The sequence below is a fragment of the Apodemus sylvaticus genome, chromosome 7, assembly GCF_947179515.1.
Source record: "Apodemus sylvaticus chromosome 7, mApoSyl1.1, whole genome shotgun sequence".
In the NCBI taxonomy this organism is placed as follows: domain Eukaryota; kingdom Metazoa; phylum Chordata; class Mammalia; order Rodentia; family Muridae; genus Apodemus; species Apodemus sylvaticus.
The window spans coordinates 12,811,198-12,838,226 of record NC_067478.1 but is presented as its reverse complement, the minus strand read 5'-3'; the positions used below and the strand labels follow the sequence as shown (position 1 = coordinate 12,838,226).

The 27,029-nt window shown below is 42.0% G+C and overlaps 1 protein-coding gene across 6 annotated transcripts in view; it reads left to right on the top strand.

Moving 5' to 3' along the window:
* Lrrfip2 (LRR binding FLII interacting protein 2) overlaps window positions 1-27,029 on the top strand; it is a 102,623-nt gene that overhangs the window by 60,211 nt on the left and 15,383 nt on the right. For 4 of the 6 annotated variants that reach the window (XM_052187096.1, XM_052187100.1, XM_052187094.1 and 1 more), the window contains 5 exons: window positions 5,465-5,509; window positions 6,980-7,096; window positions 10,116-10,187; window positions 17,507-17,677; window positions 22,817-22,909. In XM_052187096.1, coding sequence (XP_052043056.1) covers window positions 5,465-5,509; window positions 6,980-7,096; window positions 10,116-10,187; window positions 17,507-17,677; window positions 22,817-22,909 — 498 coding nt within the window. The remainder of the gene's footprint in view (window positions 1-5,464; window positions 5,510-6,979; window positions 7,097-10,115; window positions 10,188-17,506; window positions 17,678-22,816; window positions 22,910-27,029) is intronic. The other 2 variants (XM_052187099.1, XM_052187097.1) reach the window with 1 other exon arrangement.

Below are 27,029 nucleotides of genomic sequence, written 5' to 3'. Positions count from 1 at the left end.
AGCACCTTAGAAGCAGAGGAATGGGAAGGAAGGGAGGAGCTGTCCAGAGACGCTTGACTAGACTGCAACACCCTCTTAGTTGTTTCTGTATAGTGGAGAGCTAATGGCGGTCTACTTTGTTGTTAGACTTACTATATGTATTCAGTGAATGACTATGGACTATAACTTCCAAACTTCTAAGGTATTAGGTGCTAATAAATATTAGTATACGTAAATCAAGTTGTAATACTATCTTAAAGAACAAAAACCCCATTGTTTGATCTTGTTGGCCTCTAGCAGACTTCACACTTTAAGGCCATTTTGTCCCTGTGGATGGGTTTCCGAATTCACTTCTTGGTGAGGAGTTTTAAAACAAGGCAAACAGCTTAAGGATAACTGACGAAGCTGGGCAGTGACGCACACCTTTAATGCCAGCACTGGGGAGGCAGAATAGTGCTGCATCTCTGAGTTCAAGGCCAGCTTTATCTACAGAGTGAGTTCCAGGACAGCCAGAGCTACCCTGAGAAACCCTGTCTCAAAACAAACAAACAAACAAACAAACAATAACCAATAAGTGGGGATAGGCAGTTGATAGGTGTTAATGGAGTGCCTGTTATACCTGAGGCACTGTGTTGAGTGCTAGAAGCCATGTGTCAAATCAAGGAGGTCAGATCTCTAAACTTGTCTCCTATTGAAGACATAGAGATAAGCTAGTGAAGAAGGAACAAGATGGAAGACAGCTAGCTAGTGAAGAAGGAACAAGATGGACAACAGCTCACGGTGGGAGGAGAAGGCAGGTGCATGTGATGGATCACCTTGGGGTGGATATGTGAGAGTGACCTTGGAAGAGTCTTCAGAGACAGTGACTTCTCATACAAGAGACTCAGCTGTTGGAAGAGCAGGAGAAGGGACTTTCCAGGCTAGTCTTCATTATTTTGTCCAACAATTCCTGATGTAATGACGTGTGAAAAAGGAATTGTGGAAACTGAGTATTGCCAGAGTTGATAGCTATAATGAGTTATAATAATGTAAACTATAGTAGAGGTCTGATAATAGCCTGGTGTATTAGTTTGGCTTCTCTAGAATCACAGAACGTATGGGCAGTCCCTATATAGTTAGGGAATTTGTTGATGACTGTAGTCCAATTCCCCAACAATGGTCAGCAGCAGCTGTGGATGAAGTCCAAGGATCTAGCAGTTACTCAGTCCCACGAGGCAAGCAGGCAAGGAAGAGTGAGTGAGTCTTCTTCCAATGTCCTTATATAGGTCTCCAGCAGAGGCTGTGGCCCAGATTAAAGGTTGTAGGTTTCCAGCAGAGGATGTGGCCCAGATTAAAGGCTTGCACCACTGTGCCTTTAATCCGAGATGATCTTGAACTGGAGATCTCCTTGTCTTAATCTTCTGGAATTTATAGCCACTATGCTTCAAGATCTCCATGCCAAGATCCAGGTCAGAAACTTATATCTCTGAGCCTCCAGATTAGGATCATAGGTGAACCTTCCAACTCTTGGTTGTAGTTCATTCCAGATGTAGTCAAGTTGATAACCAAGAATAGCCACTACACCTGGAATACCATCAGAACTCAGGGAGAGAATGGTCTCTGTATCACAGAATTGCACTTGATGCTGCAAAGGCTTGTTTTAGGAGCTGTGAGTTCACTTAGGTACCTATTCTTTTTTGATTTTTGAAATAAGTAATTGTAAAACTTTTTGCATTTCATAATACTTCATCAAACATCATATTAAAACAAGTACACAATTTCCCAGTTTTAGCTAGTGTTCTTTCTTCCTTTCTGACTTTAAAGTGTTTCATTTTCTCTGACTGAAAGGTTTCTACTGCTGATTACTTTAGTCGCTCCAATCGTAGGGGAAGCGTTGTCTCTGAGGTGGATGACATCGGCATCTCAGACTTGACCAGTGTGAGTGTATTGCATGGGTGCATGTTGTTGCAGGCATGTGACTGACAGCTTCTGTAGTCATTATTTTTAAAGTTAGGAATTGAATTAACTCCTTAGACATTTAGTTGAGCATATTAACATGAAATGTAAGTATTTTGGGATATGTTTGTTAAAATATGCTAAAAACACCATTTTCCTTCTCCCCTGTGGAGTCCCCCCAGGGCTCCTTAGCATTTCCCATGAGCCCAGATATCAATGCTTATTGTGTTTGGGATGTTTTTATTCCTGAGCCAATCCATTTACATCATGCCATTTCCTAATAAGCAGCAATATGTATACCTAACACACCATTCCTAAGGAATAAGTACTTTGTTAATATCCCCTCATGCTTAGCCCATATTCAGATGCTTCTGCGTCACTCTTAAATATAATTGAATTTACTCTATGCACCTGTCCTCTTGATAGCTTCATTTCTGCTAGACTCACAGTTCATGATACCTGAATTAGTGGTTAGATTCCCCTGTATATTCATTTCTTGCAGTTTGCTTTAGTAATTATGTAGAAGTGAAGAACTTTACAATTTGTCTCTTCATGCCTCAATTAATTAAATAACTCTTTAATGTAAGCAAAAGATTGTCTAGGACAGGTCTTTCCAAATATTCTTGTTATTTTATAGCCTGTGAGCCATTGCATTTTGTATTTTTAAGTGACTATAAAATACAATTACTTTTGCCTTTTGATGGTGTCCTCTAAACAAGCAACTGTCTCTAATTTAAAAGGTGCATGCTTCAGTTCACCTCATTGAAGCAGATGAACAGGGGATTATGTTGGTCCATTTTCACTGTCCCAGCTCTGCCTTTGAAAGATGGCTTCCCAGCTAATGTGTGCGCACACTGTGTGCTCACAGGATGATAACTTTCCAGCTAATGTGTGCGCACACTGTATGCTCACAGGATGATAACTTTGGGCCCAGGAGATGTTGGAAAATGTGCCAGCCAGTTCCACAAAACTACAGGGGTCATATGTTGTAGCATCTTGTCTTGCTCTGTGGGTCAGGCTAGAATAAAGGAAAATAAAAAGAGTACAAATGTGCTGACTTATTATCCATTGCGTCTGGTTTGAATGCAGTCCTTAGCCAGGCTCATCAGGAGATGATTAACTCCTCGCTCCCCTCCCTCCTGTGGGAGGAATCCACTCCACTTGATGTGTGTCCTTTTTTTCCTTTAAACAACTTTTAGATAACCTTAGTTTTAGGTTGAGTATTCTTAGTAGAAAAACTCAAAAAAAAAAAAAATCACTTTGCTCTAAAAACCTGAAGGTTGTTGGATATTGACATGGTGTTTTATAAGCTGGGCTGCAGTCAGATTTCAGTCACACTAAGAGTAATATATAAAATCAGCTTTTACTGTCATGTACGAAGTGTGAAACACAGGTATATTCTATGTTTAGATTATTTGGGTACCATCTCCAAAAGATAAAGTTATTTCCACAATTGAAAAAAAATTCTAAATTTGAAACACCTTTTCCCCCCGAAGTATTTCAAATGAAGGACATTTATTAGAAGTTACTGGGTAGTTGTGATTCAGTGAATATACTTAACAAACCATACAGTAAGCATTTTATTTAGAGTGTACTTTTATACCTTGAGCATAATTAAATTTTATTGCATTTAAAAACCATTTCAGGCTTTGCCAGGCCCTTTCAGTTTTCACTGTAAATGTTGCTTGTCATTGCAGTCCACCTTTATAGACTCCAGAACCTTTACAATGTGAGCCCCAGAGGGAGCCTCTCGCTCTGTCCCTGCAGCCCGAATACGCACCCGAATATGCGGACTGTGGCCTGGCCGCCATGAGCTGGATTAGCGATCCCTCAGCCTTGACTCATGATCAGTTTGAGTTGCAACACTGGGCCTTGTCAGAATACAGTGGGCACTCTAGTCAGTGTTGTGCTGCTTAGTGACGCAGCCTCTGAAATGTACAGTTATTTCACAGTGATGGTCTGGTAAAAGGGGGTGAGTTTGGGGGTCATTTTTATAAGAAAGGTGATATGAAGAAGGATTTCAGATGGACTAGACTATTTTAATTTTGAATATTTCTTTTCTCATTAATATATTAGCAGAAATGAATTCGAAAAATAAGGCAGTTTATGAAGATACCCTTCTTGACTTTGAATGATATTCACCGTTGGGCAATGCTTTTCACCAGAGCAGATAAAGAGGGGATTTCCTCATGTAGAGCAGACAGTAGCAGTATTAAAAGTCCAGTTGTCATCACTTGTTTATTGTATAACATTTGATGTTATTTTTAAATAAATCCAAATAAATGATTTCCTTTTGAAAATATTACAGCAAGAAATGGCTCAAAAAAATAAAATACCAGACTCCAGCTTTTGTATTTTGTTAAACATGATAACTGGCTAATAAAAAATCTGTTAAAACCTTTCAAATGTGAAGAAGTTGCAGTAAAATCATCCGAGCAAAGGTGAATATAATGAAGTTTCCTGTCTTAGTAATCACCTGAAGGAAGTTTTCAAATCCCCTTTCTAGATGGGCTGTTAAGGCTGACCTCAGAGTTCAGGGCTGGGGAGATTCTATTTTCATTTAAAGTTGCTGTTACCTTTTCACTGTGGTAATAGTGTATGCAAGCAAGTGTGCATGCTGTAGTTCATGAGACACATTCAGATCCTCTGAATTTGTTCCCTTAGCTAAAGGTGGAAGTTTGGAATAGGCCTGAAAGGAACTTTCCTTATTACAGCAGGTCAGGGAAGCCAGAGAAAGTGAGACTTAGCAGCAGAAGACAGGTTAGTGTGACCGGCATGTCACATGTTGAAATGACCTGCCACTGTGACTCTACTAAAACAAGAGGAGTCTTGAGGACTGATGAGTGTGGTGTTTCTGAGCCCTTACACACTAGGTGCTGGTCTGAGTTCTTTAAGTACAGACGGTCTTATGTAGACATAAGACTTGCATGACAGAGATCACACAGCAAACAAACGGATCAGTGTAGTGGTGTGGTAATAAGACATTCTATGAAGAAAAGTGAAGTAGAGGGAAGAGGAGCTAGAGAACGTGTCTGTCACGTTGTTGCTAAGGTTTTGATAAACTTGGGTTGATTGTCCATTGTAGAGCAGGACTTGGTGGGAAGAAAGGCCAATTTTTATACCCTTTTGTATTCTTTGAGTTTGTGTAAAAAGGAAAAGTTTATATAACCCCTTTTGTCATTAAATAGTTTTATGCATTATTCTGTATCTTAATAATGTTTACATTTTGTATTGATGTTTGCAGTGTTCACACTGAGGTTTGTATGTAGTTTTCTTTAATGTATTTTAAATGCATTATATAATGAAAAGAAAAATCTGTCTAAACAATCTAAAATTCTGAATCTGTGCTGCTTGATTTCTGCCTGTTGTCTTTAGGGTGTGAACTAAAATTTCTTGACACTTTGTCATAACTTTTATTCTAGTTTTAATGTGTTTACTTTGGTTCCACACATCATTGAACTTAGAACGTGCCATTGAGATTGCTCCTATCCCCAGAACAAGTCAACAATGCCGAGTGTCTTCTTGACTTTTATCTCTATTTTTTTTCTAGTTGGATGAAAAATCTGACAAACAGTATGCTGAAAATTACACAAGAGTGAGTATAAAAGTCTTGATGGATGGAGCTCTCGCGGTCGGCCCCCTGCTTCCTGGGACTCCCTCACTCTTTCCAGCACAGTTGGCTGACAGTGGTTCTTCCCACCATCTATTTCCTGTCTCTGACCCTCGAATTCCTGCAGCCTTAGATCATGTGAAAGTCCTATGAGGGGATAAGAGTGCGTTTATTTCAGTGGACGTCATCCTAAAGCTCTTGGCTACTGCTTTGATTTGCAGTCTCTGAAAACTGACATTGAGAAGCCATTAAACACGAAAACCAAGTGTCTAAGAATGGACCAACAAACTCATACCTTTGATTTTTCTTCTTATAGCTAAATCACTTCTACAAGGAAGCTAGGATAGGTTCCTTGTGGAAGAGTGCCTCTTCAGCAAAGGATCTTTTTTCTAAACACTTTTTTTGGTTGTTGTTTTTTTTGTTTGTTTGTTTTTGTTTTTGTTTTTTGAGGCAGGGTTTCTCTGTGTTAGGAACTTGGTCTATAGATCAGGCTGGCCTCAAATTCGCAGAGATCAGCCTGCCTCTGCCTCTCTGCCTCTCTGCCTCTCTGCCTCTCTGCCTCTCTGCCTCTCTGCCTCTCTGCCTCTCTGCCTCTCTGCCTCTCTGCCTCTGCCTCTCTCTGCCAGTGCTGGGATTAAAGTCATATGCCACCACCCTCCAGCTTCTAAACATATTTTTAGGAAGTCAGGAAAATGTTGTGCTGTATTAAATGTTATAATGCAAAGCAGAACTATAAGCCTATGTGATTTTAATTTTTTCAGCCTCTAGAAAAAAAACAAAATCAATTTAAATAATATTCAACCCAAATAACCAACACATTTTAATCAACAAAAATGTTTTGTTCTGTGATGTTTGAGTCAGGGTCTCTGGCTGTAACCTGGGCTGACCTGGCCCCTACCTCAGTCCATTGCTGGCTTAGAGTATTGCAGCAGCCAGTGGCACTCTACCAAGACGGCTGTGGTCCACTTCGTCCATTGTTTTATCTGCAGAAAGCCTTCAAAGCCTGGTGTATGTTTTATACTTCCATCTCATTGGAACCAACTACATTTCAAGTGCTTTCACATGTCTCCTGACAAATCTTGTAGTTTTCTGCTGTTTATTAGTCAACAGAGTGACTTTGGGAGGAGCAGTCTAAACTGATAGCAGTGTATGATGTTCTTGCTCTTAGCCAAAGATAGTAGTTCATCTTTATTAGCAAAAGTGAGATGCTTAAACAATGTTAGGAACCAAGGTAGGGAAGTACTAATAGACATTAGTTCTGAAACAACTGTTAGCGTGGCAGCTCACCATGTTTGAGACCATCATGGGTTGCAATGGTCCCTGTTGACTGTATTATTAGAGTTCATCCAAGGCTCTCAGCTGCCCCCACTCCTCTGCCCCTTGCTGCTTCTTCACAGTGAATGTGTGAAGACACAGCTCACAAGTGTTTTGTTTTTTGTTTTTTTACTTTTTCAGCCTTCATCTCGAAATTCTGCCTCAGCAACAACACCTCTAAGCGGAAACTCGTCCAGACGGGGTAGCGGGGACACCAGCAGCTTAATAGACCCAGACACCTCGTTAAGTGAGCTGCGGGTAAGCCACAGTTTGTCTGACTTTGGAAAGCAGCTTTGGTTTTTTTGGTAGTCCACAGAGCTTTTAATACTTCATGTGACTTGTGAGGAACAAAGTAGGGTTTTGGTAATGACATGGTCATCAGAGCTCAGACATCTTACCTGGGTATTTCAGAGCTGAGAGGAGCATATTAGATTATTCTTTCTTCAGTTCTCTCTTCTGAAGATTTGATGGCATTGTAATGGGTTCTGCTAGTGCCAAACAGTTATGTGATGTATATGAAAGTAATTGGTTAAGAATGACCTTGCCATGTTGTGAGTGGAAAATATTTACAAAGAACAACAGACCACGAGAAGGAATTATTAGCTTTTGAGCCATTATCATATAGGATACTTGAATACAGGTTCTCAGTGTTTCATAGTAATCAAAATATAATATTTGGATAACAGAAATACTTGAGCTAGTGGGAAGTTTGATCCTTCAGTTGATTCTCCATATTTATTAACCCTTTTATTTTGAAGATGAGAATGTACCAATTATTTTTGAATGTTGTGTTTGCTGAAGCTGTTATCTGAAGAATGGACTAATGAGAACAGTTATATTCCTTTGCTCGCTCACTCACTCACTCGCTCAGACACAGTTTTTGAACACTTGGCAGTGCACATGTGGACAGCCAGTCATAATCTGGCCTTCAGGAGATCACTGTCCTTTGAAAAGACAAACCGATTAGCATCGGTTGAACCAGCTCATAGAATGCAGTGGTACCAAGAGCAGGATAAAGTAGTCAGAAGGGCACTGCATAAGACTAGGAACAGAGAGCGAAGGCTTTTCAGAGAAGCAAGCTCTGAGCTAAGGCTTGAAGGAAGAATAAAAATGAGTAAAGCATAGAAGGTGGAGAAGAGTCTCTGGAATGAGTTCAGGGAACTTTAAGGTCACTGGCATAACAAACACTTGCCAGAGGATAAGGAAGAAGGAATTGCTGGTGAAAGAAAGCAGGAGAGTGGGGGTGAGGGAGGGTTGAGGCAGTATGGAGGTCAGGGTACAAATCACAACTGCTCTATTGAATAGGAGAGCAGTATGATTTGATTTTCATTCTTTTTTTAATTAATTGATTAATTAATTAATTAATCTAGTTATTTACAGTGTGACACACCAGAAGAGGTCATAGATGGTTGTGAGCTACCATGTGGTTGCTGGGAATTGAACTCAGGACCTCTGGAAGAGCAGTCAGTGCTCTTAACTGCTGAGCCATTTCTTCAGCTCCTGATTTGCATCCTTAAAAGTAACTCTAACTCTAGCCAGAGTCGGGAAGGAGAGTATTACCCAGGGCTTGAGCAGTGAGGGTGGAGTGGGCAGATGATGACTGCTCTATTGAATAGGAGAGCAGTATGATTTGATTTTCATTCTTTTTTTAATTAATTGATTAATTAATTAATTAATCTAGTTATTTACAGTGTGACACACCAGAAGAGGTCATAGATGGTTGTGAGCTACCATGTGGTTGCTGGGAATTGAACTCAGGACCTCTGGAAGAGCAGTCAGTGCTCTTAACTGCTGAGCCATTTCTTCAGCTCCTGATTTGCATCCTTAAAAGTAACTCTAACTCTAGCCAGAGTCGGGAAGGAGAGTATTACCCAGGGCTTGAGCAGTGAGGGTGGAGTGGGCAGATGATGACTTTCAGGGGAGAAGATATAAGAAATTGGTCCTGAACTTAATTTGTAATGCTAAGATTGGGGTGGGCAGTAAGTCTAGAGATGGTGTATCAGATAACTGCCTTTTGTCCTTCCCTTTTCTTTTTGTGAAAGTGAGGTTGCTTCTATTTCCATGGGTTGGCTTGAGCTGGTAGAAAGGGAGGCTGAGAGTGGAGGGAGAGGAGGCAACAGCTGGCAGCAGTGGCGGAGGCAGGAGGAGAGTGCTCGGGCTACCTGGAGGGTGTGCCTGGCCATGCCTTTCCACTGCCAGTAGAGCAGTTGATTGTTGACTGGGGCAGGTGCCTGGCTTGTGAAATTGCAAGACAACCGAAAATGAGGAGATATGGAACAGTAGCAGGGAGGAGAGTTTGCATAAGGAAGAGGCTTGCTTTTAGAGGCTTCATTCCCATGGGACAGAAGGACACTGACTGAGACAAGCTATTCGAGCCTTGGACTTAGGCAGCTCCTGCATAGTTCTTGGCATTTGTGTAGTTTTTTCCCTTTAAATATAGCTTTTGAGGAAGAGGTGGTTTTAAGTCCCAGTGCCTGACTCCTAATGGGCCAGACCCCTAGCAAAGTGGTTGTTGAATGAATCAATGAGTACAAGACTAGCACATCTGTCCAAGAGGGAATGAGATAGACGGGGAAGCACAGAGCAGGGTGCTCTCTGACCATCTCTTCAATGCCATTGCTGTACTGAGCCCACCTCGATGTTACATGATGTGGTTGGATGCAAGACATATTTTCCATTTAAAATTTGGCCTATTTAAAAACTATTATGGAAACCTTTGGAGCAGATGCTCTTGTCACCGCTTAGACGTGTCCTCAGAATGGAATCTCTCATTGGAAATTGGTCTCATTGTGTATAATTCCCTCTCTTTTCCCAATTCATGTGCTTAGTGCCTGTGTAATTTATGTGACTTGAGTTCTTACATATACTGTATTATGTTTTTTGAAACTTATGCATGAAGAATAAAATTTGCTTCAAATTAATTTGCTATGTAATTTATTTAGTCGCAAATGAGGTATTATACTAAAATATTTATGATTTATAAAATTTAAAAATGTTAGAATTGATATACATCTTAAAAATATGTATTTATATCCTGGCTTCTGTTTTCTAATGCCTTCTTTAAAAAAATTCAGTGCCAAGAAAGTACTGATCCTAGTCAATTTCTCCAGTTCTGCTGTTAATCACAAGAATTTGTCTCCTGTGGTGGTTTGAGAGTGGTGGATGTTTGTATTTTTATACTTAATTTCTCTAGTTTTAGATGAACTAAGTTGTGTCTTCATGTGATTCTTTGATTTTGAGATATCTTTGTGCGATGGTTCCTTCCTGTGTCCTGCAGGACATCTATGACCTGAAGGACCAGATACATGATGTAGAAGGGAGATACATGCAGGGCCTTAAGGAACTGAAGGTACAGGCTCCGCTGCAGCCCATGCATGCTCTGTTGCGGAAGTGTCGGCAATGGTGCCTCCAGCGTCCTCCTAAGCACTGCTCATAGCTTTACTAACAGTGTCTGTCCTTAAGCATGTGCTTAACCTGCACAGCACAGTCGAGGGAAGCTTGCAGTGAGTGTTTACTGTGGGGTTTGCGGGAGGTATGTGGAGCAGAAGATGATGTAACTTGTACTTTTTTGTTGTTTTGAGACAGGGACTCTATGTAGTCCAGGCTGGTCTTAAGCTATGGTCGTCCTGTTTTTGCCTGAAGTTGACACACTCAGCTCTGTACAGTTTTTACTACTTGTAAATATTTAGTTGTCCCTTGGGTCTTACCCATATAACATTAGATAAATGCCTACAAATATTCTAAAGATATTTTGTTGAGAACTGGACCTTGAAATTCTTCCCAGCACAGTAAAAACATTGCCTGATTCTGTCACCAAGTCCATCCTGGCTAGAATGGGAGGAGGAAGCATTGTTCCATGAGGAGAAAGGGCCTGAAGCACGCACACTGCTCCTGCTTCCTGTCATAACCTGACATAACTCCACTACTAGTCAAGCCTTGTATGTAGGTAGCATGGTCCAGAGTTCACAGTGAAGACAGAGAACCAAAAGATGAGAGTCCATCCTGTGAGGCTGTGAGTGCCCGCCAGGACTCAGTCAGTTGATGACCATTTCTTTTACTGCTCTGAATCTTAAGGTTTAATCCTCCCTTTATAACTTACCCCTTGCATCAGGGTGCAAACTCAATATGTTAGACACATACATACCCTCTAATGTGTCACACAACAGTACATCCAGACAGTGATCAAGTGAGTCAGAGAATGTCTAACTGGTTTTTGTTATTGTTTATTTTATTTAAAACATTTCATCTATATTATATCTGTGATTAAATTCCTTGAAGAAAAAAAAAACAAATTTGATTTGATGATTTGAAATTTGAACAGGTAAGATCCTTTCTCTTAACCCACATTAGTGTGTGATTGAGCTTGACTCAGAGCTCTATTTATTTGGAAGAAAAGGTCAGCAAAAACGTCTCTAGTTGAGATTGACTGTTGCATTATGGACTATCCTATTGAAAGGGCTTCACTGCTTAGAACGTTGTTTTTGATTACGGTGTGTGCTTTCGGAGAGTTTTTCCCGACGCCCTACCACCTTTCCTTTAACCAGGAGCATTATGATGTTTTCCCCATTCCAGAGGATATTGATAGTATACAGTATTGCTTAGAAAATATAGTAAAATAGTTTGAAAAGCATAAATGATATAATAGAACTTTAATGGTTCTATAAAGGACAAAACCCATTTAAAAATTATTAAACATACCTTATTGAATTTTAATACAGAATTATAGTGATAAATAAATGAACATATTTTTATTTTATTCTAGTGAGTATAAGCTTTTCATGAAAAGTAGCTTTTTTGTTGAAAAAATAGCATGCTGTGGAACAAAATATATGTATATAGCTAGTGTTAAAGATAGTAAAACATGTGAAAGAGGGCAGCCTGACGCACGGCACTGCTGGCTCTGCAGGAGTGCGGGCAAGGAAGAATGGCCAGTGTCCTCCCATAAAATCTCATTATGCCTTTTGCTTAGGTATTTTAAGAGCAGTTTTTAAATTAAACATTTCCTCAAACCCTAGTGTTACATGAACTGTCTCTGGGCGCACTTAGTATATTTGGTCTATTCAACTCAGATAGGACACCAGTCATAGACTGGAGTAATGATTCCATTCAAGCCTTGCTTGGAGATCTAGTGAGCTTCTGGGGCTGACTTGCAGCGGCATGTGAGTCCCCCAAAGGGTTATAACACCAAAAAGTTACCCCAGCAGGATTTAGACTTCCCCACAGCTGCATAGATGCCTCCCTCCAGTCCAGCTTCCACAGTCTAAATACTCCTGCACCTCCCTAGATCCTGTGCATCTGGAGCAGAATTACATGCAACTGGCAGGGAGGTGCAGGGGGAGGGAATGGCTAGGAACTTGAAGTGAGGGTTTAATAGCTTCTCCACGGTTTCTTATGAGACAGTGTCAGTAGCCCCAATCCCCTCCCTCCCTCCCTCCCTCCCTCCCTCCCTCCCTCCCTCCCTCCCTCCCTCCCTCCCTCTCTCTCTCTCTCTCTCTCTCTCTCTCTCTCTCTCTCTCTCTCTCTCTCTCTCTCTCTCTCTCTCTCTCTCTGTATTTGTGTCTGTGTAAGTGTGTGAACTAAACTCAGGTCCATTTCAAGAATAGTATTCAAGAGCATTCTCTCCAGCCCCAACAGGCCCAATCTGTTGTGGTTAATTTCAGCTGCTCTGATTAAGATGCTAATGGCAACTGAGAGGACCCATGTTCCACAATGGTTACCAACCTGAAGTCCTTCGGTCTCTCTGTGGGTCTCATCTGTAGGTGAAGAGGGCTGTAACTAGTGCCTGCCCTGATGGAGTTGCCCACTCAGGACTGTCTACAGTAAGGCAGCATGAAGAGCTGGGAAATGCTCAATAAATGCCGTTTATTATCAGGTATTAGTTATGACGTTATTCAAGAACCTACCTGATCTGTAAAGAAACCTTAAAACTTAATGCATTTGCAGCTGACACCAGTGTTTCATATCTGAGTATTTAGCTGCAGAGAATGTTGGTTCCCTAGACAGTTGGTTGGGCTGAATTTGGCTTTTACTGTTTAACCTTGCTATCACTAATTATTTGATTTTTTTTCTCTCCACAAATTGTAAGTTATTGTGCATCAAAGTCTTTGGGCTTGCTGCATGTATTAGTCAGGGATTTTCTAGAAAAACATAACTGATAGAATGAATATATATGTATATACATATGTGTACACAGACACATACATACACGCTCATGCACTCACATGCACAAACACGATTTATTAAAGGGACTCTCAGGCTGTGGTCTTATGATTCCACAATGGCTGTCTTTGTAGGGAAAGTCCAAGAATGCAGTAGTTGTTAGGTTTGTAAAGCTGCATGTCTTAGTGTTCATCAGAATATGCGGGAACCCCAAAAACGTTGGCTGGAATGCCAGTGAAAGACTGAACTTGCCAGTAATACTGAGGGCAATCAGGCAGGAGCAAGCTACCACCTGCAGTGTCCTTTGTAGAGGCTGCCACCAGAAGGTGTGAGACAGACTTAAGATGGGCCTTCCAACCTTAAATGATCCAACCAAGAAAAACCCCTTACAGGTATATCTAGATGGTTTTAGTTAATTCCAGTTGTAGTCAAGTTGACAATCAAAACCACAGTATTTATGAAGCCTCATGCTTATAATCCCAGAACTTGGGATGTGGAGGTAGGAAGATCACTAATTTAAGGCTGATATTGCCTCAAATACAAACAGAGATCAAGGGGTAGGGAGAGAAAGGAGAGAAGAGAGAGAGAGGAAGAGAGGTGAGAGAAACACCTTTGGACCAGGTTTGGTGGCACACACTGGAAGCCCCAGGTACTTACTTGGGAGGCTGAAACAGGAAGATGACTTGAGCCTGTGAGCCCAGGACCAATCTGAGCAACACAGCAAGGATACGCGTCTCAAAAAACCAAAAAAACTTTGGGTGAGCAAGACAAGAAAAACACTGAATGCTTATAAAAGTGTAGAAACAGAAATCCCTCTTGCAAGTTGAGAGGCACAGCTGGGTACTTCCTTTAGGCAAGTAGACACTCGGCACCCAACGCTGTTACTAGCTTCAGAAAGCAACCAGTGCGCCCAACAAAATCTTCATCTAGCCAGACCAAACCCAGCTCTGAGACATGAAGACAGAGTTCAGGCCTCACGACCCTGAGGGCCCAACCCTAATTGAGCAGCCTTCATTCTTCCAATCTCTGAACGTTTATGTTGCTTTACCTTGAGATCTCGGTGGCTGCAGTTACGGGAATCAGTTCCTTAGCGGTGCTGCTCACTACACAGCCTTTGCCTACGTTTGCTCTGTCTACTCAAGTAGGGTTTGAACTGTTGAGAGCAAGAGCAAAGTCTGTCATTGCATAAAGTATCTGACACCAGTGCTTGCTTCAGTTTTGTTTTCATTTTGTTTATGATTTCCTAGTCAGAGTAAGTAATTTCTTCAATTCCAGAACTATTGAACAGAGTAGGAGAAGGAATCTTATCAGCTACAAATTTAGGTGATCAATATATTAAGTGTCCATTTTATACTGTGAACTAAGAATAAAATAATGAAGATACTGAATTCAAGTGCTTCCCAGTTCAAGTACTATTAGAGGGTTTGGCAACGGTTATGAATGCTTATTTGAGGAATATCTAGGTACAGATAGTCAAAGCTTAAACACTGTAGCTTCAAAATGCCGGTGTATACCAAAATCACCTTGGAGTTGCTTAAAATATAAATTACTATTCTCTCCTCCAGGTTTGGTATTCAGTGGATCTAGGAGAGGGTTGAAAATCTGTGTTTTCATAAAACTGACTCAAAATGACTATCACTATGCGAGTAAGATTAGAACATTTTCCACCTTGGCACTTTCTTAAAAATATATTTTATTTATGTTTGGTTTCCCACAGAGGCCAGAAGACAGGAGATCTCTTGGAGCTGGAGATTGTGAGCTGTCTGTAGTGGGTGCCACAAATCAAACTTGGGTCCTTTGGAAGAGTGCAAGTGCTCTTAACCACTGAGCCATCTCTCCAGCCCCACTTTAAAAATCTGTTATATGCTTTTTATAGGAAATCATGTTGCACAAAACTCACATGGACTTAATGCATTATATATTTTGTCCATGTGTCTTAGTTCTGAGCTTCCTTGGATTTTGTTAAACATGGAGTCACACCCTAAAATGATGAGGATTTTTTTTTCCTTTGAGCCTCTTGGATGAAAGTTGGTATTATATGAATAGATATCATTGAATTTGGACCTTCCTATAATTGAAATTTTAAAGTATGCTTTTAGCTAAATGTTTTCAATGCTATTTTGTATTTAGTTCTTTAGTTAGTTTGTAAAGCATAGAATTACTAGAGTATTGGGCATCTGAGCAACTGCAAAATTGTTTCCATACCCTCCCTAATCCATATTTCTTTTCGGAGGAAAGGGTTTGCGAGAGGAGGTGGGGGTCTCTTCTACTGAGCCCTATGCCTTGGTTATGGATTCTAGCTATCTTCGTAGATGAGACGTTGTCCCTGGTGAGGAGCACTGCTGAGCATGCAGGCCTGTCCTCTTTGGACATCTGTCTTAAACCCTCTGTGGGACCTGCCTCCTCATGCAGCCATCATTTTGAGTTTTGAGCCTGTTGTTGACTCTATAGATCTGGGCTGAAGTCAGTTATCAGAACTGCGACTTGCCATTAGCTGAGTATAAAGTTTTAATTCTTAATAAAGGTCTCCTTTTTCTCTTTGGCTCATAGTGCTTTTGATGTAATTTTTAAGAAGTCATTACCCACCCATGGCCATAAAAACTTGTTTCTGTATTTCCTCAGAGTTTTTATGTTGTTAGCTTTGCATTTAGATGGTTGGTTCATCTTGAGCTAACTTTTGTGAGTGGTGTTGGGTATCTGTCTTCATTCTTTAAACAGTGAATTGTTCCAGCACCATTCATTCTTTTTTCCCTTTGGATTGTGTGAACAGCTTTGTTGTTAAATGTAAGGGTTCTCATTGACTTGTTTACTACTTTACTAGGTCCTTATACCGCTTCCTCCCTCCCAACCTTTAAACCATGATAATCCCTTCCACACCCCCTCCCCAACACTTTGTAGGAGAGAAAGAAAGTTGGAGGGGGAGGAGAACATAGACCTCTTTAGACTACTTCCTATTGATTAAGGGTGTTGAGTTCCTAGGGGCAAGTCCAGTCTTCACTGTCAGACTACCCAGCCAGTCCTGTAATAGCAAACATAGCCTCAGGATGAACCACCAGCAGCTGGACAGCAGCTGCCACAGACCCTCTGGGGTTCTGAATTTGTACCCTCTCCAGAGTTCCCAAAAAACTATCTGTTGCTGAGAAAAAACACACCTCTCCTAGAGCATGAGACAGTCATAGTTAGCAGCTGTGGACAAACTGAAGCAACTCCATATACCACACCTGGGATTAAAACAAAAATGTGCTCACATAACTGGGTTTTAAAGGAAACCAAAATTCTTACTACAAGTTTCGGGAGTCCTGTAGCTATCTTTGTGGATTGTTCTTTCTTCTGCCCTTTCCACCCCCTTAACACTAGATAAGAGAGAAAAAAGGATAAAGTGGAAAGATATCCCTGAATAAAGTCAGGGGTCAGAAAGGGGGAGACATTATCATTAGACTGTTTCCTGCTGATTAGGGATCTTAGGATATCTAATTTTTCCTAGTTTCTTTTTTGTTCACAACTACTTAAAGAACCTCAAACACAACAACCAACCAACAACCCACACTGCCTTTTGGGGCCCTAGCATTTATATACCTTCTGAAAAGTCCCCAGAATTCCAAATGTCACACTAGGGTAGAAACCATTTGCAGCTGTCAAAATCATGCCCCTGCTAGAGCACAAGGCAAATCATTGTCATCAGCTGTGTAGAGTCTGAAGTAGTCACATATCCCGCACCTGGGATTCAAAAGAAAACATTCTTATCATATTCCTGTGCTTTTAAAAGAAACCAAAATTCCAGAATTCTCACTACCAAGTCCTAAGCCTGTTTTACTGATTTTGGTTTGTTAAACATTTGTATTTTTTTTTAAATCTCCAAAAATAGTTGCTTTTCGAAATGAATTTTTCTTTTTATCTTTTAATAAGTCAATAGGCAATTGGAATTATCAAGTTCCTTAGTGTTTTAAAATATGTATACAATATCTTAGGTAAAAGCTTTAGCATTATATAAAATTTCAGGCACTGTGTAATAGCTTTTAAGTGTTTTTTGTATTTATTTAGCAATGACTCAAAGATGGATAATTGCTAGGAGGAATGACCATTAGCAACATTAGCATTATGCACACTAAGGAAAGACTGAAAACAGAAACCCAAAAGTGGCAACATTCAGAGTAGCGTGTGGTTGTGCAGAGAGAGGTTGTGCTTTCTCAAACTGCTGGGTTTTGAACACCAGACATTTGCTTGTTAAAAACTACAAGAGAAACTTTTGAAACTATTATTTGTTGTACATTTTCTGTTTCGAAAAACAAATGTTTTCTGCACACCTTTTCTTTGCTGCTTGATGTTGTGTTCTTGGCATGCAAAGAGACCACTTCTTGGAGAGACGTGTCTTCTCATCTCTGCTGCATGTGCACGCTGCTGAACATGGAGTGCCTCGCCTGCTTGTGTGGCGTGGGATGCTTCTGTGCGTGCCGCTCATGGGCAGCCGCCATGCCGTAGATGTCAAGCTGATGGGTTTTTGTTATTTAGGAGTCTCTGTCTGAAGTAGAAGAGAAATACAAGAAAGCCATGGTGTCCAATGCCCAGCTAGACAACGAGAAGAACAACCTGATCTACCAGGTGGACACCCTCAAGGACGTCATCGAAGAGCAGGAGGAGCAGATGGCAGAGTTTTACAGAGAGAACGAAGAGAAATCTAAGGTAGCTGTTCATTTCATACACCTGTCTTGGGGGCGGAAAATCAAAGCCTGCTGTAAGGAGATGGGGCTGGTGGGAGCTGCAGTCACAACCCAGTGGTCCGAGAAGTCAGCCAGTGCCTGATCAACTTTTACAACAACTTTTTTTGAAGGAAAAACTTCTATACTTTTTTAGGCTTTTAGAAACTAGATTGCAAATTCAAATATTTATTCTTTTAACTGGGAAAATGCCATTACGTTGCTTCTTTGTCTCCATTTTAAACAGAATGGAAGTTTGGAAGCTCTCAGTGAGACAGGCCAGTTTTTTCTGTGAGCTTCTAAGTACTTCAAGAGACTCCACTTTCCAAATAACCAGTTGCTTAGATGCAGCAGTTTAAAGATGCTTGTCAGAAGCTGACAGGTGTTTGCCTAAGAAGTCACAGCTGAAGAAGAAACCCACCAGTCTAAGGGCCATAGCTGCCCGCAGGCGGCTGCAGCAAAGACACTGGGTTGTACTAAAAGTTTATTGGACCTGGACATTTTAATGTTGGCTTCTGAGTAGAGAATAAGTAGATGCTATTGTTAGAAATTAATTACGGCTGTATTACCAATATAGAAATAAAAAGAAAAGGCGTTATAATGCTTTAGTAAGAAACCAGCTTATCTGACATTTAAAAACACGGTATTAAGGGGGCTGTTAAGAAGGGGTGACTTGGTGGCTAAGCACACTGGCTGTTCTTCAGAGGGACCCAGCTTTAGTTGCCAGCACCCACATCAGGTAGCTCACAACTGCTTGTAACTCCAGTTCCACAGGACCTGACCCACGCTCTGGCCTCTGCAGGTTCTGGCATACTCATGGTACACATACATGCATGTAGATATTCACACAGACACATAAAAGAAAAATAGGTCTTTAAAATTTATATTGATTTTAAACATAGGAAAAGAATGTAGAATCGAATGAGTCCATCAGGCTTCCTCTTGTTGCCATTAACCCAAGGTTAGCCCAGCCCTGTCCTTTTCCACTCTGTATTTAAAACAAATTCTAGGCATCTAATTTTAATAATTAATCTGAACAGACTACATGTTCTTCCTTTAAGTGTATTACAAAAACATTTCAGGGGCTAGGGATGGTGGAGCAGATAAAGCACTTGTCATGTAAGTGAAAGGACAAGAGTTTGGACTCCAGGGCCATGTAAATTCCACAGCATGGCAGAGACAGGCTCCTGGGTAAGCTGGGGAGACAGATTGAGATACACGAATCACAGAGTCTGGGTTCACCAAGAGTCTCTGCCATAACAGAGAATGCATCCCTGGCTTAAGCCTCGGCCTCCACACATGAGTATCTGACACCCACAGACATGCGTGCACACACATGCTCATAAAAAAGACCAAGTCATACTTGAAAAATTAATATCAATTCCTATATATTAAAATTTTAGTGGTTTCAAAGTGCCATACCCAGTTTTCCTTGTTTATGCTTAGAAAAAAATGAGAAGCTAGCCACGGTTGTGTTCATAATCCCAGCCCTGAGAAGCTGAGGTAAGAGGATGATGGGTTTATGGCCACCAGGATTACACTGAGACCCTTTCTCAAAACAAAACAGAAACAAGCTGGTATGGTGGCATACATCTTTAATCACAGTATGGAGGAATTAGAGTAAAGAGGACGGTTTGTGAGTCTGAGGCCAGCTCAGTTTAGTAGTATCTTCTGGCCAGTCAGGACTGTCCAGTGAGACCCTGAGATCTTGTATCATCCCTACCACACCCCAGTCAACCCTCTTCCAGCCACACCTTCCCGGGCGGGGTCCTGATGCTCTGTTGAGACTCTTAGCTATTGGTTCCCTTTCCACCTCTCCCCAGTACAGTTTAGATCTGAGGGAATGTGATTGCCTGTCCTAAGAGCTTGCTGTTCTTAAATACTTTTTTTTTTCATGCCCGCAGTATCTTTTTTGGGGTTCCCTGTCCTCCTCAGTTCCTGTGAACAGGCTGTCAGGTTTAGAGGTGTCACTAAATGTAACTGGAGCCCTTTTTTGCAAGCCTGCTTCAGAAGTAGCATGGTCCTTTTTACAGAGCCCAGGTAGTTGACTGTCTTCTCATGCTGTAGCTGGATGTTTAGAGCTTAGATCCAGTTCCAGGGAATCTGATACCTTCTTCTGGCTTTCACGGTTACCAGGCAAGAGGGTGATGCACAGTCACACATACAAGCAGGCACTCAGACACACACACAAATTACAAAATGACTCAAGTCATATATAGCTTCCCAGTCTGAGTCAGTGGGGTTTAGTGTATTCACGTAAAGGTGCACCTGTCACCCAAAAATATTGTCATTCTCTCAAGTAGAACCTGAATGTTCATCATCTTGCTGTGCTTGATCCTCCGGCCCCAAGTAACTATTGATCTTCTTGATGTCTCTATAGATTTCCTCATTCTAGACTTTGGTATCAACAGAATCATAAAATGCACGATTTCCTGATTGTTGTCTTACACTCAGTGGAGTATCCCTGAGTTAGCCATGTTGTGGAGTAAATATCCGTGCTTCATTTCTTCCCGTGACATGTTACTATTCCATCTCTAGGGTTAGGGTATCCAGCAGCATTCATTGATATTTGGTTGTTTTTCGTCTTTGGCCTTTCATGAGAAATGCTGACGTGAACATCTCTGTAGTTTTTGTGTGGTCATTGCGTCCCTTTGTCTAATTACTGAGGAGTGGGATTGTTGGATTGCTTGGCAGCTGCACAAGCTGAGTGAGGAGCAGCAGACTTTCTAAAGCACTGTTGGCATTTCAGCCGATGTTACTGTCTGTGTTTGTTACCAACATCCGCTCCACTGTTTGGTGTAGTCATCTAGTGGATGCAGCCCTGATTTGCATTTCTCTGATAAAGCTGGTTTTCAGTATCTTTCCATGGGCTTCTGGTTTCTCTTTTGAAATTGCTCATTTTTTCAGTTTTTATTTCTGTTGTAAGACTATATTTCAGATATAGATTACATAACAGATAAATGATTTGTAGCTGTCTTCTCGCAGTTTTGTATTTCTTTTTAACCTTCTTATGCTTTGTGGCCTAATTATCTTTTATCAGGTCAATCTCTAGAGAGGATCTTCATTTTTTATTACGTAGATGAGACAACTTGCATAGTTTTGAAAGTCAAGATAAAGATTCCTTTGCTTTTATAGTTTAAAAATAAGGAGTTAAACTCTCACAGTGACCAGTCATCCTTTATGAAGTCTTTATAAACTTGTGTGGTGTCCTTTTAAGCTTTTGTTCCTTTTGATGCTCAGATTGTCCCACTGCTGGCTATTATGGGCCCCTTTTCTGCTGATTCCCAAGTACTTTGGAGGGCTCCATGCTCCCGGACGGACAAGCATGCTCTGGCCTTGTCAGAGGAGAGCCTCCATGCTCTCCTGCAGGCCCAGCTGCTCCTGATGCTCAGTTACTTCATGACCCTTCAGTCAAAATATGTATGTGGGCTCGTGTGTGTTTGTATGACAAAATACACTGTGCTGTGATGGTTCAAGTTTACACACATGACTGAGGCATGTGCCAGTCCCTGATGTTCTTGGTCTCCTCTACCCTAATCCTTCCTGCTGTGTCCCATGTCAACAAAGGTAAACGCTAAACAAGTTCAGTTACTAGAGACATTTGCCCCTTCCCTTCCTCACCCAGGCTTCCACCCTGTGCATCAGCACAAGTCCTGACTGACAGCACTCAGCATGGGGCTTCTTTCACAGGGCTGGGTGGACACTGTCCCCTCTGTGCCACACTCTACCCCACCAGGCTTCATTTGCCAGGACGTAGGCTATTTCTTCTACCTGGACTTATACTATTTATTTATTTTTTAAAGATTTATTTATTATGTGTAAGTACACTTGCTGCCCTCAGACACACCAGAAGAGGGTGTCAGATCCCATTACGGATGGCCATGAGCCATCATGTGGTTACTGGGAATTGAACTCAGGTCCTCTGGAAGAACAGTCAGTGCTCTAAACCGCTGAGCCATCTCCCCAGCCCATGGAGTTACACTTTAATTTGATTCCGACCTATGTAGGTATGTCTGAAGCCCAGCAAAGCACGTGGATCTCCGTTTTATCTGGCTCTCATCCTTGTTCTCCTCTTTGGGAGAATTCTTTTTATTTTATTTCTATTTTTAAAAGATTTCATTCATTTTGTTTTATATATTGTATGTCTGTACACCATATGCGTGCCTGGCGCTTGTGTAGGTCAGAAGAAGGAATTAGATCTTCTGGAACTCCACCTAGAGATGGCTGAGAGCCACCACATGGCTGTTGGCAACCACACTCAGGTTCTCTGCAAGAGCAGCAAGTGCTCTCACCTGCTGAGAGGTCGGCCTCTCCTGCCTCGAGAACTCAGCTTTTCTTATGTTTAGTGATTTGTCTTTCCTTCCACAAGCCAAGAAGATATGTCAGCCACTTTGATTAAGAAGGAGATACAACATTTGAGATTGATGGAGACACATCCATTTGTGCTCCTCCCTTAGAGAACAGCAGCGCCCAGCAGCACCCAGCAGCTGCTGCTCTGCTTGTGCACACAGGTCTTTGCTGATTTCCCTGCTGCAGTCACTCCGGTGTGCACATGCATGCTGTTTGCAGTGTTTCGTGCAGAAGTCATTCTGCAGAGCTGTGTGTGCTCACACAGAGCTGCTGTATTTCTCTTCCTGTGAGCATGTGTCCTATCGTGGCTGTTCCCTTCTTGTTTCCTGGGCTTTAGCCTGGTTTTCCTTGTTCTCGGTGGGGTTGTTGTTACTGTTGTTATTTTAGGAGTTCTCCAGATGGAAAAAGCATAATAAATCTTTGACTTTGAACATAAATTATAATTTCTGTGTAGCTGGTTATTCTTATCTTTACTCTGTGGTAGCTTTTGCTAACAACCTTAGTTACTCTCTTGTGCTGGTTTTCCTTTATTACTGTTGCATATTGGAGCCCCACTTTATCGTTACTCATTTAAAAATTATCCCTACATTTGCTTTCCCTTTTGGAGCTTTTCTTCCTTCATCATACAAGATGGAGATTTAACATTTGACACTTTTCATGCAAGTCAGCCATCTAGGTATGATTCTGAAAGTCACACGGGACCTCTCTGTTAACTTACACATGCTCAGCTTTGTCTATCCCATGAGCTCTAACAGCATCATCTTCCTAATAACAGGAATTGGAAAGGCAGAAACACATGTGCAGCGTGCTGCAGCATAAGATGGATGAACTCAAAGAAGGCCTTCGGCAGAGGGACGAGCTCATCGAGGTATGTGCTGCACCGGTGACATGCTGGGTTTTGAAAACTGAGTCAGGTAGGATGGTGGTGTGTTTGTTGGAAGACTGTTAAAGTCCTGTAAAGCAGTGTTCTCAGCTGTCCTAATGTGTTCCTTATGTTGTGGCCTGTGACCTCCAATCATGAAATTATTTCTGATGCTACTATAATTTTGCTACTGTTATGAATACTAATGTATAATAGTAATAATTATCTGTGTTTTCTGATAGTCTTAGGTGACCTGTGAACAGGTTGGTTGTCCACTAAAGGGATCATGACATACATGTTGAGAACTGCTGATATACAGTTTACTTGTGTTAACACTGGCTCTCTCACAGTTTATTGAAAATGAAATATGAAGGCAAGCATAAAAAGTGAGTGTCTAACAGCTCTTTAAAATTCCCGCTTTAACAGGAGGAGTTTTGGCCAATGCCTTTTATTCTTAAGCACTTTTTCCTGAAGATTCCATAGGAGGTTGGAAAGGGAAGCACTAGAGAGTCACACATTCTATGGGTCCTAGTGCATGCCATGCTATAGGACATGATTCTTGAGCGAGAATTTTAACCTTTGCTTGAGGTAGCTGAAGAAAGGAGGGAGTTGTCACGCTCTTACATGGAGGGCTTCAGCCCTCCACTGTGGAGGGACTCTGTGCCTGCCACACCGAGGGTAGCATCCCTGTGCAAAGGACGGTGGGGGCCCCAGCACGTGTTCAAGGCATTTGTCTACTGCCATCCGTGCTGCGCTGAAGTGTTTTGGTTTTTATTAAGAATTCCATGTGAAGATAGTAAAGTTTGATTTTTGTCATTTGTCACCAGTTTCTTGGATAATAAGCCCAGGGTGCTAGATTCAGACTTGAAAGCCTTAGTCTTTGTATGTTCTCAGTTCCTGTCTTTTGGATTTCAGTATCTGTTGATCATGCACAACTGAAACCTGGGTATCACATGTAATGCCTTTAGGTCTGGAGAATTAAGGCTTGCATAGTTAAGTGGAGAGAGTGTGAGTAGAGCAGTGTTGCTGGTCATCGATTGGTGATGCCTAGGGAAAACATAGGAAGAGGCCTGGGATAAGCACTTGCTCGGGCTCCTCTTCTGTTGCTGTGACAGCCAAAAGCAGCTTAGGGGAGGAGGAAAGGGTTTATTCATCATGCATTTTCAGGTCACAGTCCATCCCTGAGGGAAGTCAGGGCAAGAACTCAAGTCAGGAACCTGAAGGCAGGATTGTTTGCTGTTCCACACAGCATCATCTCCAACCAGGGAACTCACAACCAAGGAAGTACACAGTGAACCATGGAGCACGCTGTGTGCCATCCTGGCTCGCTCACTGGATGGCGGGAGCTTAGACTCCTCACTGTAGTTTCCTTATATAGGCCAGGCTGACTGCCCACCACGGGGTGGCCCTCTCATATCAGTGAGCAGCCCAGACAGTCTCTCACTGACATGCTTGCAGACTGACCTGATAAAGACGATTATGTGCACCTGAGACTTTCCCCCAGGGGATTCTAGGCCATCTTAGTGCTGACTAGGACATCATCACTCCCCAGAAGACTTGCTTGAGAACAGCTAAGTGTTAAAAATCCCACCTTTCTAAAAACTAATTTTTTAATACTTTTTGATATTCTTGATATTATATTTTTTGCCAACAGAAATCAAAATGATCAAGCGGAGTTATGTCTGTCTTTTTTCTAGTTCTGCTTTACCAAGTAACATTCAAAGCTACAGTTTCCTCTCTATTAAAGGATTATTTGAGCCAGGCAGTGGTGGCACATGCCTGTAATCCCAGCACTTGGGAGGCAGATGCAGGTGGATTTCTGACTTCGAGGCCAGCCTGGTCTACAGAGTGAGTTCCAGGACAGTCAGGGCTACACAGAGAAACCCTGTCTCAAAAAACAAAAACAAAAAAACAAAAAAACAAACAAACAAAAAAGAGGATTATTTGCTCATGAGCAGACTCAGGTTTCCTCCTGTAAATATAAGTGTCGCCATGTTTGGGTGGAAGGGCAGTTCTCACAGGATGAATGTGCAGGCGTGTGTTATGTAGGGATGAAGGTGATGGCTGCCGTTGAGTGAGCTGCACTTGAAACAGTTGTTCTCATATCTTTTGTGACATTTGCCCCGCCCCCTTTTCTCGGTGCTCGGGATCAGCCCCAGGTCCTGTGCGCACAGCACATGCTTGGCTGCCTCCTGCTGTCCTGTCTTCCCTTGCTGACTGTGTGGTCCAGCAGGGAGACAGTGAATGTCACCTTTCTCTTCTCTGTGGATCCTAGACTTCCCTCCCCCTGTGAGAATTCACCCACCTCCTTCTGGTTTCCTTCTAACTCCCTTGCCTTTTTCTTTCTACTTTTATTTTTTCCTCTCCCTCTTCTTCAGGAGAATCAGCGCCTCCAGCAGAAAATAGACACCATGACAAAAGAGGTGTTTGACCTCCAAGAGACCCTGCTCTGGAAAGATAAAACAATTGGGGTATGAGAGGAGGTGGGGTATGCAGAAGCTCATTCCTGAGGAGACCAAGAGAATGTGACTCAGAGGGGCCAGAAAGCCACCTTCTGTTATGACACATTAGACAGTGTGGGTAAACAGAAGACAGATCATACCTTCTCTAGGAAACGCTGGTACTGTGCCCAGAGAGAACCTCTCTTTGCAGACTCCATGCTTGTGAAACTTGCAAATAGAAACTTTTAACAGAAGTGTCCTTCATTCCTCATATAATACGGATTCTTATCCCACAACAACCACAGGCGTCTAATTCAAATTCCGTGGGCAGTTAGATATGCTTACATTATAAAATATGGATTGAAAAAGAAGATGGGGGCGGAGGGGGGATGCTAGCTTATAAATTGTTGGTGAATAAAATAGGAAGGGATTACAAATGAGTTTAATTATGGAAATAGATGGGAATGTAAGATCGTGGGGCTGCCAAGCTGTGATACAGTTCTAATTATAACCCTGAAGGCCCAGTGGGGCCTGGTTGGGAGAACGTCCTCACTTGCTGCTTGTGTGGTGCTGCGGCACACGCCAAGCATGCTACAGGATAGCATAATCAGCCACACCCCTAGTTCTGTGGGGTAGAGATTTAAAGAACAGAAGATACTTTTATATAATTTTTTGAAGCTTAAGTTATCCAGTCTCCAAAATTCCATCAAAACCTAGAAAATCTTCCCAAGGAATATTGCAATTGTGAATTACTTCATTTATAAATGTTTCCTTGGGAAAGTGAAGTGAAGTGTGGGCCGGGGGCACAGAGTAGGGGGAGTGGAGTGGAGTGTGGGCCGGGTGCACAGAGTAGGGGGAGTGGAGTGGAGTGTGGGCCGGGGACACAGAGTAGGGAGAGTGGAGTGGAGTGTGGGCCGGGGACACAGAGTAGGGGGAGTGGAGTGGAGTGTGGGCCGGGTGCACAGAGTAGGGAGAGTGGAGTGGAGTGTGGGCCGGGGACACAGAGTAGGGAGAGTGGAGTGGAGTGTGGGCTGGGTGCACAATAGGCAGTTGATAGAGAAAAAGTTGAAAATGCACACCCTGTCCGGGATGGCCATCTCACGGGTCAGGCACCCCAGGGCTTCTTATTTGCATGGTTTTCTTAGTGTTTTAAACTGATTATCTTGGAACAGGCGCTGACTGGTTAGAGTAAACCCACACAGCCCATAAAGTAGCTCACTGAAACTGACCTTGTTTTCCTACTAAAAAGGCATGCCTTTGACTTCAGCACTTGGAGGAAGAGGCAGGCAGGTGGATCTCATGAATTCAAGGCTAGCCTGGTCTATATAGCAAGTTCTACACCATCTAGGGCTACACAGTATGACCTGTCTCAAAAAGACAGAAAAGAAAGAAATGTACATGCTGATGGTGAAGATATACATCACTTTGCTTTTAATTGTCTGAGGATTTATTGAAATTTTCTATAAGATATAATGTGTTTAACTTTTAAAAAGTGAACTTTGGTAGGCTGCTGAGATAGCTCAGGAGGTAAAGTGCTTGTCTTGCATGTGTGATGCCTTGGTGTTGGTCTCCAGAACCCACCAGAAGGTAGAAGCAGGGGAGACTCCAAAGTGCTCCTCTGACTTCTGTGGTATGTGTGCCAACTCACACCACACACACACACACACACACACACATCATACATA